The sequence below is a fragment of the Saccopteryx bilineata genome, chromosome 7 (genome assembly GCF_036850765.1).
Source record: "Saccopteryx bilineata isolate mSacBil1 chromosome 7, mSacBil1_pri_phased_curated, whole genome shotgun sequence".
Lineage (NCBI taxonomy): Eukaryota > Metazoa > Chordata > Mammalia > Chiroptera > Emballonuridae > Saccopteryx > Saccopteryx bilineata.
This window is the reverse complement of record NC_089496.1, coordinates 59,021,012-59,034,497: the sequence shown is the minus strand read 5'-3', so window position 1 is coordinate 59,034,497 and position 13,486 is coordinate 59,021,012. Positions and strand designations below refer to the sequence as shown.

The following is a 13,486-nucleotide window of genomic DNA, read 5'->3' as shown; positions in this document are numbered from 1 at the left end:
TGGGCGTCTTTCAAGAACATACTATTTTATTTTATTGTTCACTTTGAGTTGACATGCAGTGTCACAGCGGTGTTCTCTGCACCATACAGTGATTACACATTTATGTCGCGCACAGAATAATCACCCCAGTAGGTCTAATCCCCGTCTGACACGGCACGGAGTTATCACCAGATCCCCTGTGCTGGACTCGACATCCCTCTGACTGTTTTGTTTTTTTTTTGCCTAATGGGCAATTTCGATTTCTCAAGAAGACATTTCATAAAGCAATTTTTAAATTTCTAAAAAAAGTGTGCTCGTCTTAGTGGCGACCTGAGAGATGATAATAATGTGTTTTGAGCGTAGTGTTCGCCCCCGCACAGGATATAGGCTTGGGCTGAATGAGTGACGAGGTGTTGGCACCAAGGCCCAGGGGGGGGGCAGCCAGAGGAGGCCTCACCTTCCCTCTGACCCGGCCACCGTCTGCCCGGGCCGCCTCGTGTTGTGGGATGACATTAAGACCTGTCGCATTGCCTCTTTCTGGAAGGACCCGTAGGACGTGCCTGTGTCCCCCTGTGTGTTCTGTGGAACGAAGCCGTTGTCCTGGCCTCTCTGTTCCCTCACTAGGCGGTGACAGTGCTGAAAAGTGCACGAATGGGGCGGGGGTGGTGGTGGGGTCGGCTCACTCTGCTGTCACGTGGCACAGGCGGAAAGGTTCGGGCGGGTTAACCTCAGAGTGACTCGTTTCGCTACAACACCCTGGCGTGCTCTGTGTGAAACGTGCCCAGCATGAAAAACCAACTCTGGTGAGAGGTCAGAGCGTAGAGACCTAGAGAGTCAGGTCGTGTGTCAGACAGACGCTGCCTTCTACGCGGAGGAGACGGTCTCTGGGTCAGAACAGAACCCACGAAGCTGGGGGTCGGCAGGGCCTTGTGCCTTGGTTTCCCCGCGCGAGGAATCCGACTTCCCGGATGCCTCTGGTTGGGAAGGGCCGGCACTCAAAAAAGCCACAGCTGCCCGAGTTCTGACCCAACCGTTTCTTGCCTGAGTGGCTTTCTGTATCCTCAGCTGACATCCTCGAGTCCAAATCCCTCCCACCGTCCCTGCTCCCGAGGCCCCACTTAAATTAACATCCTGCAGAGTCTCATGAAGTTCAAGCTCCTTCCAAGAACCTTCGCCCCCCCGGGGGCCGGCCTGGCCATGTCTGTGTCCCTCACTCTATGACATCATGTCCCCGCCACAGGGCCATGTCTGCGTCCCTCACTCTCTCTATGACATCATGTCCCCGCCACAGGGCCATGTCTGCGTCCCTCACTCTCTCTATGACATCATGTCCCCGCCACAGGGCCATGTCTGCGTCCCTCACTCTCTCTATGACATCATGTCCCCGCCACAGGGCCATGTCTGCGTCCCTCACTCTCTCTATGACATCATGTCCCCGCCACAGGGCCATGTCTGTGTCCCTCACTCTATGACATCATGTCCCCGCCACAGGGCCATGTCTGTGTCCCTCACTCTATGACATCATGTCCCCGCCACAGGGCCATGTCTGTGTCCCTCACTCTCTCTATGACATCATGTCCCCGCCACAGGGCCATGTCTGTGTCCCTCACTCTCTCTATGACATCATGTCCCCGCCACAGGGCCATGTCTGTGTCCCTCACTCTCTCTATGACATCATGTCCCCGCCACAGGGCCATGTCTGCGTCCCTCACTCTCTCTCATCATGTCCCCGCCACAGGGACCACTTGTCACTTTGCCTTCTCATCCCCTAAACAGCCGGCTCTCTAGTCACAGGGCTGTGTCTCCTTCTCTCTGTGTACGGAATCCCCAATTCCACGAGGGGCTGGCCGGACGCGTGGTGCCCGGAAGAGGTTTAATAAGCCGGGCTGGTCCCGACGGGCCACCAGGCACCGTGTGAAGCTGTCGCGAGGGAAGCCCCCGCCCAGGGAGTGTCCCTCTTCCCACTGCCTCCCGTGGAGCCCCCTTCCTGTCGCACTGGCCACTCGTCCCTTCTCTGTGACATCAGGGACTCCAGCCCCCCTCGAAGTGGGCTTCTGCAAGCCGCTAGCAAAGCACCTTCTCAACAAGACCCACCTGCTCTGACAGAGGCAGATCCACGCCTGCTGCATGGTTCATGCACACACGCATGTGCACGCATCGTGCTGCTCCGTACAGCCCAGCCCAGCCCTCCCTAACTGGACAGCCTCGTGGGTTTCTGACTCTTCTCAGCGAGGAAGGGTTAACCCAGGGGTCCCCAAACTATGGCCCGCAGGCCGCATGCGGCCCCCCCCTGAGGCCGTTTTTCTGGCCCCCGCCGCACTTCTTTCATTGGTGGTCAGTGAGAGGAGCACATCATCTCATTGACCATCTCATTAGCCAAAAGCAGGCCCATAGTTCCCATTGAAATACTGGTCAGTTTGTTGACTTAAATTTACTTGTTCTTTATTTTAAATATTGTATTTGTTCCCATTTTCTTTTTTTACTTTAAAATAAGACATGTGCAGTGTGCATAGGGATTTGTTCATAGTTTGTTTGTTTTTTATAGTCCGGCTCTCCAACGGTCTGAGGGACGGTGAATTGGCCCCCTGTGTGAAAAGTTTGGGGACCCCTGGGTTAACCTATTGTCTGCCTCAGTCACGTGGTAACAGACTGAGAACTGTTTACTGCCCCTCTGTTCCACCAGTGCCCAAGGGGTGGCCCGCGGTGACCCCACCGTGTGTCTGGGGGTGTGAGGAAGACCACGCCCGCGGCCGGAGCCTTCTCATGGGTCCTGAGCCCCGACCTCTTCTCTTCCAGGGCAACCTGCCGCCCGACTACCACATCAGCCTCATCGACATCGGGCTGGTGCTGGAATACCTCATGGGGGGCGCCTACCGTTGCAACTACACCCGCAAGAGCTTCCGGACCCTTTACAACAACTTGTTCGGGCCCAAGAGGGTAGAGCTCAGTGGCTGTGTGTGCTTGTCCGCCCCGTGGTTCCCTATCATCGTCTGTCTGGCCCACTGACCCCACCTGTCCGAAGTCAAGCTCACTGCCCTCCCCCCACCTCAGCACACCCGCCCTTCCTCCTGCAGGGACTCGGGTGGGAGGTCTCGCCGTCCCTGCGGGGACTCGGGTGGGAGGTCTCGGTCTCACCGTCCCTGCGGGGACTCGGGCGGGAGGTCTCGCCGTCCCTGCGGGGACTCGGGTGGGAGGTCTCGCCGTCCCTGTGGGGACTCGGGTGGGAGGTCTCGCCGTCCCTGTGGGGACTCGGGTGGGAGGTCTCGCCGTCCCTGTGGGGACTCGGGTGGGAGGTCTCGCCGTCCCTGCGGGGACTCGGGCGGGAGGTCTCGCCGTCCCTGCGGGGACTCGGGTGGGAGGTCTCGCTGTCCCTGCGGGGACTCGGGCGGGAGGTCTCGCTGTGTCTGCGGGGACTCGGGCGGGAGGTCTCACCGTCCCTGCGGGGACTCGGGCGGGAGGTCTCGCTGTCCCTGCGGGGACTCGGGTGGGAGGTCTCACCGTCCCTGCGGGGACTCGGGCGGGAGGTCTCGCTGTCCCTGCGGGGACTCGGGTGGGAGGTCTCGCCGTCCCTGCGGGGACTCGGGTGGGAGGTCTCGCTGTCCCTGCGGGGACTCGGGTGGGAGGTCTCGCTGTCCCTGCGGGGACTCGGGCGGGAGGTCTCGGTCTCACCGTCCCTGCGGGGACTCGGGCGGGAGGTCTCGCCGTCCCTGCGGGGACTCGGGCGGGAGGTCTCCTGTCCCTGCGGGGACTCGGGCGGGAGGTCTCGCCGTCCCTGCGGGGACTCGGGTGGGAGGTCTCCTGTCCCTGCGGGGACTCGGGCGGGAGGTCTCCTGTCCCTGCGGGGACTCGGGCGGGAGGTCTCGCCGTCCCTGCGGGGACTCGGGTGGGAGGTCTCCTGTCCCTGCGGGGACTCGGGCGGGAGGTCTCGCCGTCCCTGCGGGGACTCGGGCGGGAGGTCTCCTGTCCCTGCGGGGACTCGGGCGGGAGGTCTCGCCGTCCCTGCGGGGACTCGGGTGGGAGGTCTCCTGTCCCTGCGGGGACTCGGGCGGGAGGTCTCACCGTCCCTGCGGGGACTCGGGTGGGAGGTCTCCTGTCCCTGCGGGGACTCGGGCGGGAGGTCTCCTGTCCCTGCGGGGACTCGGGTGGGAGGTCTCGCTGTCCCTGCGGGGACTCGGGTGGGAGGTCTCGCTGTCCCTGCGGGGACTCGGGTGGGAGGTCTCCTGTCCCTGCGGGGACTCGGGTGGGAGGTCTCCTGTCCCTGCGGGGACTCGGGTGGGAGGTCTCGCTGTGTCTGCGGGGACTCGGGCGGGAGGTCTCGGTCTCACCGTCCCTGCGGGGACTCGGGCGGGAGGTCTCGCCGTCCCTGCGGGGACTCGGGTGGGAGGTCTCGCTGTCCCTGCGGGGACTCGGGTGGGAGGTCTCGCTGTCCCTGCGGGGACTCGGGTGGGAGGTCTCCTGTCCCTGCGGGGACTCGGGCGGGAGGTCTCCTGTCCCTGCGGGGACTCGGGCGGGAGGTCTCGCTGTCCCTGCGGGGACTCGGGTGGGAGGTCTCGCTGTGTCTGCGGGGACTCGGGTGGGAGGTCTCGCCGTCCCTGCGGGGACTCGGGCGGGAGGTCTCGCCGTCCCTGCGGGGACTCGGGTGGGAGGTCTCGCTGTCCCTGCGGGGACTCGGGCGGGAGGTCTCGCCGTCCCTGCGGGGACTCGGGCGGGAGGTCTCGCTGTCCCTGCGGGGACTCGGGCGGGAGGTCTCGCCGTCCCTGCGGGGACTCGGGTGGGAGGTCTCGCTGTCCCTGCGGGGACTCGGGCGGGAGGTCTCGCCGTCTCTGCGGGGACTCGGGCGGGAGGTCTCGCCGTCCCTGCGGGGACTCGGGTGGGAGGTCTCGCTGTGTCTGCGGGGACTCGGGCGGGAGGTCTCGGTCTCACCGTCCCTGCGGGGACTCGGGTGGGAGGTCTCGCTGTCCCTGCGGGGACTCGGGTGGGAGGTCTCCTGTCCCTGCGGGGACTCGGGCGGGAGGTCTCGCCGTCCCTGCGGGGACTCGGGCGGGAGGTCTCGGTCTCACCGTCCCTGCGGGGACTCGGGCGGGAGGTCTCCCGTCCCTGCGGGGACTCGGGCGGGAGGTCTCGCCGTCCCTGCGGGGACTCGGGCGGGAGGTCTCGGTCTCACCGTCCCTGCGGGGACTCGGGTGGGAGGTCTCGCTGTCCCTGCGGGGACTCGGGTGGGAGGTCTCGCTGTCCCTGCGGGGACTCGGGTGGGAGGTCTCGCTGTCCCTGCGGGGACTCGGGTGGGAGGTCTCGCTGTCCCTGCGGGGACTCGGGCGGGAGGTCTCGGTCTCACCGTCCCTGCGGGGACTCGGGTGGGAGGTCTCGCCGTCCCTGCGGGGACTCGGGCGGGAGGTCTCGCCGTCCCTGCGGGGACTCGGGCGGGAGGTCTCGCCGTCCCTGCGGGGACTCGGGCGGGAGGTCTCGCTGTCCCTGCGGGGACTCGGGTGGGAGGTCTCGCTGTGTCTGCGGGGACTCGGGCGGGAGGTCTCGCTGTCCCTGCGGGGACTCGGGCGGGAGGTCTCGCTGTCCCTGCGGGGACTCGGGCGGGAGGTCTCGCTGTCCCTGCGGGGACTCGGGTGGGAGGTCTCGCTGTCCCTGCGGGGACTCGGGCGGGAGGTCTCGCTGTCCCTGCAGACGTCCACCCAGAGTTTCACCTTCATCCTTAGCAAGTCGGGATGCTCAACCCATCGGTTGTATCCGGCCCCGGCTCCTCCGACTCTGTCTTCTGTCCACAATAGCCTTCCTTCTGGGCTCTCTGGGCTCTGTCCTCTTTCTCCTACTGCTGTGGTGACCCCTACTCTTCCAAAGCGAGGGACAGGCCAGTGTGCTCTCTGCTCAGCGGCTCCCCGAGCTCCTCCCAACCCCCTCCCCGCCTGAGGACCCAATGCCAAGATCATTGTCACGACATGCAAGGTTCTCTGACAGCCTGACGCCATCCCCACCCTGTCATTAGGGACCACGGGTCTCTGCCAGAATCCTGTTGTATGGCTGGACCGGCCATGCCTACCTCGCCCTCACCCCGATCAAAATCCTTCCTTTAGCACAAGCCCAACTCAAATGTCTGATGGCCGTGAAGAGCCCCTCCCCCGGCCCCGCCTTGGGAGCCCGGAGCTCTGTGTCCTTATGTTCCCGTGAGGGGACATCTCTGGTTCTAGCTGGAGTTAGGTCATGCACCTGCGTGTCTTTCTCTTCAACCGACTGTCGGCTGACGAACGTCGAGGTGTCCCCGCTTAAAGCATTTCCTCTTCTTAGCTGCTGTCCTTCATTGTTAACCTATTTGTTATTATGTCTCTTTAGTAACACCGCTACTAATGTACTGAGTGATCGGATTGCATTGATAATATATGTATATTTTTTCCTTCCCTTCCATTCTGCAGCCGAAAGCTCTTAAACTTCTGGGAATGGAAGTAAGTCAAATTCATTTTCAATAGTTTACGACACCTTGGTCATTCGTGACTGTTTACAATAGGACTCAATTCAGGCTTTGTGTTTCCCAGAGTCAACTGCACATTTTCTTAGAAAACAACTTATTTCCTCTAAGCCTTCTAGTTCATTGGTGTGCACTTTTATACAGTATTCTAATTCTTTTTCAATCTCCTCAATATCTTTAGTTGTGTTCTTTCTTGTTCCAGTTTTTTTTTTTTTTCCAAGTGAGAGGAGGTGAGATAGAGAGACAGACTCCTACATGTGCCCCAACTGGGATGCACCCAGCAATCCCCATCCGGGGTCAATGCTCTGCCCATCTGGGGCCATGCTCACAACCGAGCTATTTTTAGTGCCTGAGGCAGAGGCTCCACAGAGCCTTCCTCAACGCCTAGGCCGATGTGCGTGAATCAATCGAGCCATGGCTGTGGGTGGGGGACTGGGGGGGGGGAGAGAGAGAGAGAGAGAGAGAGAGAGAAGAGGGAAGAGTAGAGAAGCAGAGGGCGCTTCTCCTGTGTGCCCTGACAGGGAATCAAACCCAGGACATCCACTGCCAGGCTGATGCTCTACCACTGAGCCAACTAGCCGAGGCCTCTTATTTCTTTTCTTTTTTTTTTTTTCTTTTGCATTTTTCCGAAGCTGGAAATGGGGAGGCAGTCAGACAGACTCCCGCATGCGCCCAACCGGGATCCACCTGGCAAGCCCACTAGGGGGCGATGCTCTGCCCCTCTGGGGCGTTGCTCTGTTGCAACCAGAGCCATTCTAACGCCTGAGGCAGAGGCCCCAGGAGCCATCCTCAGCGCCCGGGCCATCTTTGCTCCAATGGAGCCTTGGCTGCGGGAGGAGAAGAGAGAGAGACAGAGAGGAAGGACAGGGGGAGGGTGGAGAAGCAGATGGCTGCTTCTCCTGTGTGCCCTGACTGGGAATCGAACCTGGGACTCCTGCACGCCATGCCAACGCTCTACCACTGAGCCAACCGGCCAGGGCCTCTTATTTCATTTTTTAAAAATTTATATCTTCTCTTTTCCTTAACCATACTTGCCTATGTATTTGATTGGCAGTTTTGCTTTATTTAAAAAGCAACCTTTTTTTTCTGTGTTTTTTTTTTAATTTTTAATAATGTCTGCTTTTATTTTTATCCTTCTCTTCCATACGCTGTCTGTAGAGTTACTGTACTTTTCTCATTGACTCGGTTTGAAAGCGAGGTCTGCTCAGTTTCCGTCCTCCCTGTATTCCAATAAACGTATCAAAGCTGTCATTTTTCTCTGAGTGTTGTATGGTGCCTCCTGGGTTTGGGTAAGTATAAACTAGGGGATATTTCAAAATGAAGATGAAGCAATAAAATATCCCCTCATTTGCCCTTGTTACCCTTGATGGCCATTGTTTCCAAATAGTTATCACTTCCTCTTTCATCCCAGAGTTATTGATGTGCATAGTTTAACTTTTTCACTTTTCCAAGCACGGACTTTTCATTGTCACTGACGTCACTTCCTAATGTTATTCGTTGACTGTGGACTAACAGGAATCCTCTGAGATGCAAAAATCTCAAAGGGAACCAGGCTTTAATGAATCATCTGTGAGTGATTCATGAGCGTTCTCCATCTGTTGCGCACAACTCTTAGACGTTTCTCTCTGATCAAACTCGGTAATGATGCTATTCCGTTTGTGTCCCTACGGTACTTACTAATCCAGTTCAAGTCCATGATGTTGTAGTCTCTCTCTAGCACTTTAAAAAATTATTTTAGCCTGACCTGTGGTGGCGCAGTGGATAAAGCGTCGACCTGGAAATGCTGAGGTCGTCGGTTTGAAACCCTGGGCTTGCCTGGTCAAGGCACATATGGGAGTTGATGCTTCCTGCTCCTCCCCCCCTTCTCTCTCTCTGTCTCTCTCTCTCTCTCTTTGAAAATTAATAAATAAAATAAAAACAAAAATTTTAAAAAACTCCTTAAAAAATTATCTTAAGCACATTTATATCCAATTAATATATATTTTTATAAAATCCTCTATTATTGCAAGACAGGCTTAAGAAGGTGTCTGTTTTAAATTTCGTTAACATCCATGGCTTTTAATTTAATCTGGGATATTCTTGAACAGGTAGCTAAGTTCGTTTTTAAATTTCTACACGATGTCAGTCTTTCACCTACATCGCTCAACACTCCCAAGGGGACGGTAAATATGCTTTTACTTCGACAGATGAGATAATTAGAACAAAAACATTTAAGTCAGAGGCAAGATACGATCGTTACTATAAAGATGTTATAATTCACGAGGAGGCTCTAAGAAATTGGGACAGTCATGAAAAACATGTTGTTGGAAGTAGACAGCCGGGGTCCCTCCCACACCCCAGCCACACCAGCTGAGTCAAGTATGAGTAGATTTGCTAGTGATGGGAAGATTTTCCTGAGGAAGGTTGTGAATTCGATCCCCAGTCAGGGCACATACAAGGATCAACCAATAAATGTATGAATAAGTGGAACAACAAATTGATGTTTCTCTCTCTCTCTCTCTCTCCCTTCCACTCTCTCTCTCTTGAAAAAAGAAGCCTCTCATGGTGCTTTTTGTATTTAAGTGTGTTTTCGTTGTGATTGTTTTGATTTGGTGGCATCTCCTCAGTTATTAAAGACTTCTGGGAGGAAAGAAAACGCTGCCAACCCAGCAGGGTATGAGGTCTTCCAACAGTAGGATGTGTCTCTGTCCATTCTGATGGCTTACTTAGCATAATAGCCATGACATATTTTATTTTTTATTATTAAGGCTTTATTGATTAATTTAGAGAGAGGAGAGAGAGAGAGAGAGAGAGAGAGAGGAGCAGGAAGCATCAACTCCCTCATGTACCTTAACCGGGCAAGCCCGGGGTTTCAAACCGGTGACCTCAGCGTTCCAGGCTGACGCTTTATCCACTGCGCCACCACAGGGCAGGCAGCACATTTTCAGAAGAGTTAACCCACTGAGCGGACACCAGAGGTTTCCCTTCTCCCAGTCGTCCTGAAACCCTTCGTCTGAGCGTTCGTTCGCGGCAGGACCGTGACACACGTGTGCTCCCTCCCCCCCCCCCAGGACGACGAGCCGCCGGCCAAAGGGAAGAAGAAGAAGAAGAAGAAGAAGGAGGAAGAGGTGGACATCGACGTGGACAACCCGGCGGTGAGCCGGTTCCAGTACCCCTTCCACGAGCTGATGGTGTGGGCCGTGCTGATGAAGCGGCAGAAGATGGCGGTCTTCCTGTGGCAGCGCGGCGAGGAGAGCATGGCCAAGGCCCTGGTGGCCTGCAAGCTCTACAAGTCCATGGCCCACGAGTCCTCCGAGAGCGAGCTGGTGGACGACATCTCCCAGGACCTGGACAACAACTCCAAGTGAGAGTCTGGGGGAGAACGGAAGAGCCAGGAGAGCCCGGTTGTCCTCAGCACTTGTCTCGTTGTGTGTGGGGGGGTGACAGGCAATTTCTCACTTCAGCACAATGACCTTGAAAGCTGGCTCATGGGCCCTGGCTGGTTAGTTCAGCAGTAGAGCAACAGCCTGGCGTGTGGATGTCCCAGGTTCGATTCCCAGTCAGGGCACACAGGAGAAGTGACCATCTGCTTCTCCTCCTCCCCCCCCTTCCCCTCCCGCAGCCAAGGCTCCATTGGAGCAAAGTTGGCCCGGGCGCTGAGAATGGCTCCAAGGTATCTGCCCCAGGCGCTAAAAAATGGCTCTGATTGCAACGGAGCAACGCCCCAGATGGGCAGAACATCAGCCCCTGGTGGGCGTGCCGGGTGGATCCCGGTCGGGCGCATGCGGGAGTCTGTCTCTCTGCCTCCCCACTTCTCACTTCAGAAAAATACAAGAAAAAGAAAGCTTGCTCCTGAATCGCTTTGCCTTGCATGCTAGTACTTTTCCTTCTGTCTCTCTGAGATGTCCCTGGACTGTCATTGCTTTTGTTGGCTGGTTTCTTATGCAAACACCTGGCACATAAGTGTGTGTGTGTGTGTGACTGAAACAGAGAGAGGGACAGAGAGAGGGACAAACAGGAAGGAGAGAGATGAGAAGCATTAGTTCTTCAAGGGGGGAGGGCTACAGCAGACCAATTGACCCCTTGCTCAAGCCAGTGACCTTTGCACTCAAGCCAATGACTGTGATCCCATGCTCAAGCTGGTGAGTCTGCACTCAAGCCAGCAACCTCAGGGTTTTGAACCTGGGTCCTCCATGTCCCAGTCCAATGCTCTATCCACTGCGCCACTGCCTGTCCAAGCGACACACAATTTTTTTTTAGAGAGAGAGAGGAGGGAGGAGTGGGAAGCATCAACTCATCGTAGTTGCTTCCTGTCTGTGCCTTGACTGAGCAAGCCCGGGGTTTCTAACCGGCCACCTTGGCATTTCCAGGTCGATGCTCTATCCACTGCGCCACCACAGGTCAGGCTTGACACACAATTTTAATGCAAAGACAGTGAAGCCCCTTGGGATGGTGAATGCACAATGCAACATACAGGTGATGTGTTGTAGAACCGTGTGCCTGAAGCCGGTATAATTTTTATTAACCGGTGTCACCCCAATACATTCAATAAAAATTGGGGGGAAAAAGAATAGTCCATAATTAGGAAATAAATTAAATAACTTTTTTTCTAATTAAAAAAGAAAAAAGAACAATGAAACAGAAAACACACTCAGAAGGATACAGCTTCAGTGAAACTGCACCTGGGACTTGACCTTCCCAAGTGCCTCTCCGTTTCTCTGCCCCCGTCTGTGGAACAAGCTGCCCAGACTGGAGTTGGGGTATTTCACTTCCCCCAGCCCAGCAGGGCTCTGATACAACCGCAGCAGGCCAGGCCCTGGTGAAGGAGTTGCCCTTGAAGGCAGCCATTGCTAAGAAGACCAGAACATTCTGGACTTTTTTTTCAAAATGGTGCCTATCACTTCACCTTCTGAGAAATTGGTGGGTCCCCCAGGAGGTAAAACTCACGCAAGCGGGCACCGTCCCAGAGGCCTGGAGGCCCCCGGGGTTTTTAGGGCTGGTCCTCACTGAGCCTGCTGCAATCAGTCAGTGAGAGGTCTGATGTGCCTCCCCTGGGGCTGGTCCCCACGGTTTGGGCTGGTGGGTTTCCACTCCGGTAGGCTGCGATTCCGATGGATCGCCTGAGTATGACCGGCACCTAGGTCAAGAGACAGGACCTTACCTGCCCCTGCGAGCCCTCTTGTTGTCCCCTTCAGTGTCCACTGTCCCCACCCCGAAGGGGCGACCACCATGCTTCTGACGTCCTGTGCCACGGGGGGCTTTGCAGTCCTTTCTGAGCTGCGTCCCTGTTTGGGCACCAGGCCAGGGAAGGGACTTTGTCTTCTTGTCTCTGTGTTTCTGGGGCCTGAGAGGCGAATTGGGGGGATCTACCTAGAGCTCCATGTGCAGCAACCACAGTCACCCCGCAACGTGACCGTGCACAGAGCCCCAGCTCCCAGGTTCCCCCTCTGCAGACTCACGCCCCACGGGCTCGAAGGATTTCCGTGGCCGCCGTGGCTGCAGCCCAAATTCCACGTCTCTCCTTGCAGGGACTTCGGCCAGCTGGCCGTGGAGCTGCTTGACCAGTCCTACAAGCACGACGAGCAGATCGCCATGAAGCTGCTGACCTACGAGCTGACCAACTGGAGCAACTCCACCTGCCTCAAGCTGGCCGTGGCCGCCAAACACCGCGACTTCATCGCGCACACCTGCAGCCAGATGCTGCTGACTGACATGTGGATGGGGAGGCTGCGCATGAGGAAGAACCCCGGCCTGAAGGTGCGAGGTCGGGTTGCGGAGGGTGGCGAGGAGGGCGGCACGGCGACGGGTGGTGCCCTGGGAGCCCCCCCCCCCCGCTCTCTGCCAGGCTGAGCCAAGCGCTGACCACGGTTACTTCCATTGACTGCTCTGAGCCACCCTGTGAGGGAGGCACCGTGACAACCCTTGTCTTCCAGAGGAAGACCCTGAAAATTCAAGACGAAGTGACTGGCTTAAGGTCTGACTTAGGTGTGGTGTGAGTCCTGGGTCTGAACCCAGGTGACCTAGCGCCTGAGACCCAATCAAGGGTCCTGACAGACGGAGCTCAGCGGCCACCCTGATTCAAAGGACAAGGTCTCCCCACCTCTGAGCCCAGGCACCTTCTGCTTTTCTAGTCTGAGTCCAATCAAGTCCTTCTTTTTTTTTTTTTTTTTGTATTTTTCCGAAGCTGGAAACGGGGAGAGACAGTCAGACAGACTCCCGCATGCGCCCGACCGGGATCCACCCGGCACGCCCACCAGGGGCGAGCTCTGCCCACCAGGGGACGACGCTCTGCCCACCAGGGGGCAATGCTCTGCCCTCCGGGGCGTCGCTCTGCCGCAACCAGAGCCACTCTAGCGCCTGGGGCAGAGGCCAAGGAGCCATCCCCAGCGCCCGGGCCATCTTTGCTCCAATGGAGCCTCGGCTGCAGGAGGGGAAGAGAGAGACAGAGAGGAAGGAGAGGGGGAGGGATGGAGAAGCAGATGGGCGCTTCTCCTGTGTGCCCTGGCCGGGAATCAAACTCGGGACCCCTCGCATGCCAGGCTGACGCTCTACCACTGAGCCAACCGGCCAGGGCCTTCAAGTCCTTCTTTTGTAAGTCACCCCCCCCCCACCAACTCTTGGTCTATCTAAGTAATTTCTATATAAAATACATTTGGCTTATTTCACTAGAAGTATTTTTTATGTGATTTAATTTTTATTTTCTATATAATTATATTTTATTTTTATTTATTTAGAGGAATGGAAGGAGAGGGAGAAAGAGAGAGAGAGAGAGAGAAACCGATTTGTTGTTCCACCTATTTATGCATTCAGTGGTTGATTCTTATGTGTGCCCTAACCGGGGATCGAACCTGCAATCTTGTCGTATTGAGATGATGCCCTAACCAATGGAGCTGCCTGCCCAGGGCCTATATTACGAGATGTTCAATGACAGATTTGCAAGCTTTGAAGCTTCATGTATGATTTCTGCTTTGTAAGTCAGAATTCCACACAGGACTCCTTGCTGTCTGTCCAAAAAAAAAGCACAAAAACAAAAACAAAACAAAACTGGGTGGACCT

The 13,486-nt window shown here is 56.6% G+C and overlaps 1 protein-coding gene across 6 annotated transcripts in view; it reads left to right on the top strand.

Annotated features, from left to right (window-relative positions):
* TRPM1 (transient receptor potential cation channel subfamily M member 1) overlaps window positions 1-13,486 on the top strand; it is a 74,808-nt gene that overhangs the window by 34,493 nt on the left and 26,829 nt on the right. For 4 of the 6 annotated variants that reach the window (XM_066239073.1, XM_066239070.1, XM_066239069.1 and 1 more), the window contains 4 exons: window positions 2,776-2,916; window positions 6,399-6,428; window positions 9,502-9,794; window positions 11,959-12,187. In XM_066239073.1, coding sequence (XP_066095170.1) covers window positions 2,776-2,916; window positions 6,399-6,428; window positions 9,502-9,794; window positions 11,959-12,187 — 693 coding nt within the window. The remainder of the gene's footprint in view (window positions 1-2,775; window positions 2,917-6,398; window positions 6,429-9,501; window positions 9,795-11,958; window positions 12,188-13,486) is intronic. The other 2 variants (XM_066239075.1, XM_066239072.1) reach the window with 1 other exon arrangement.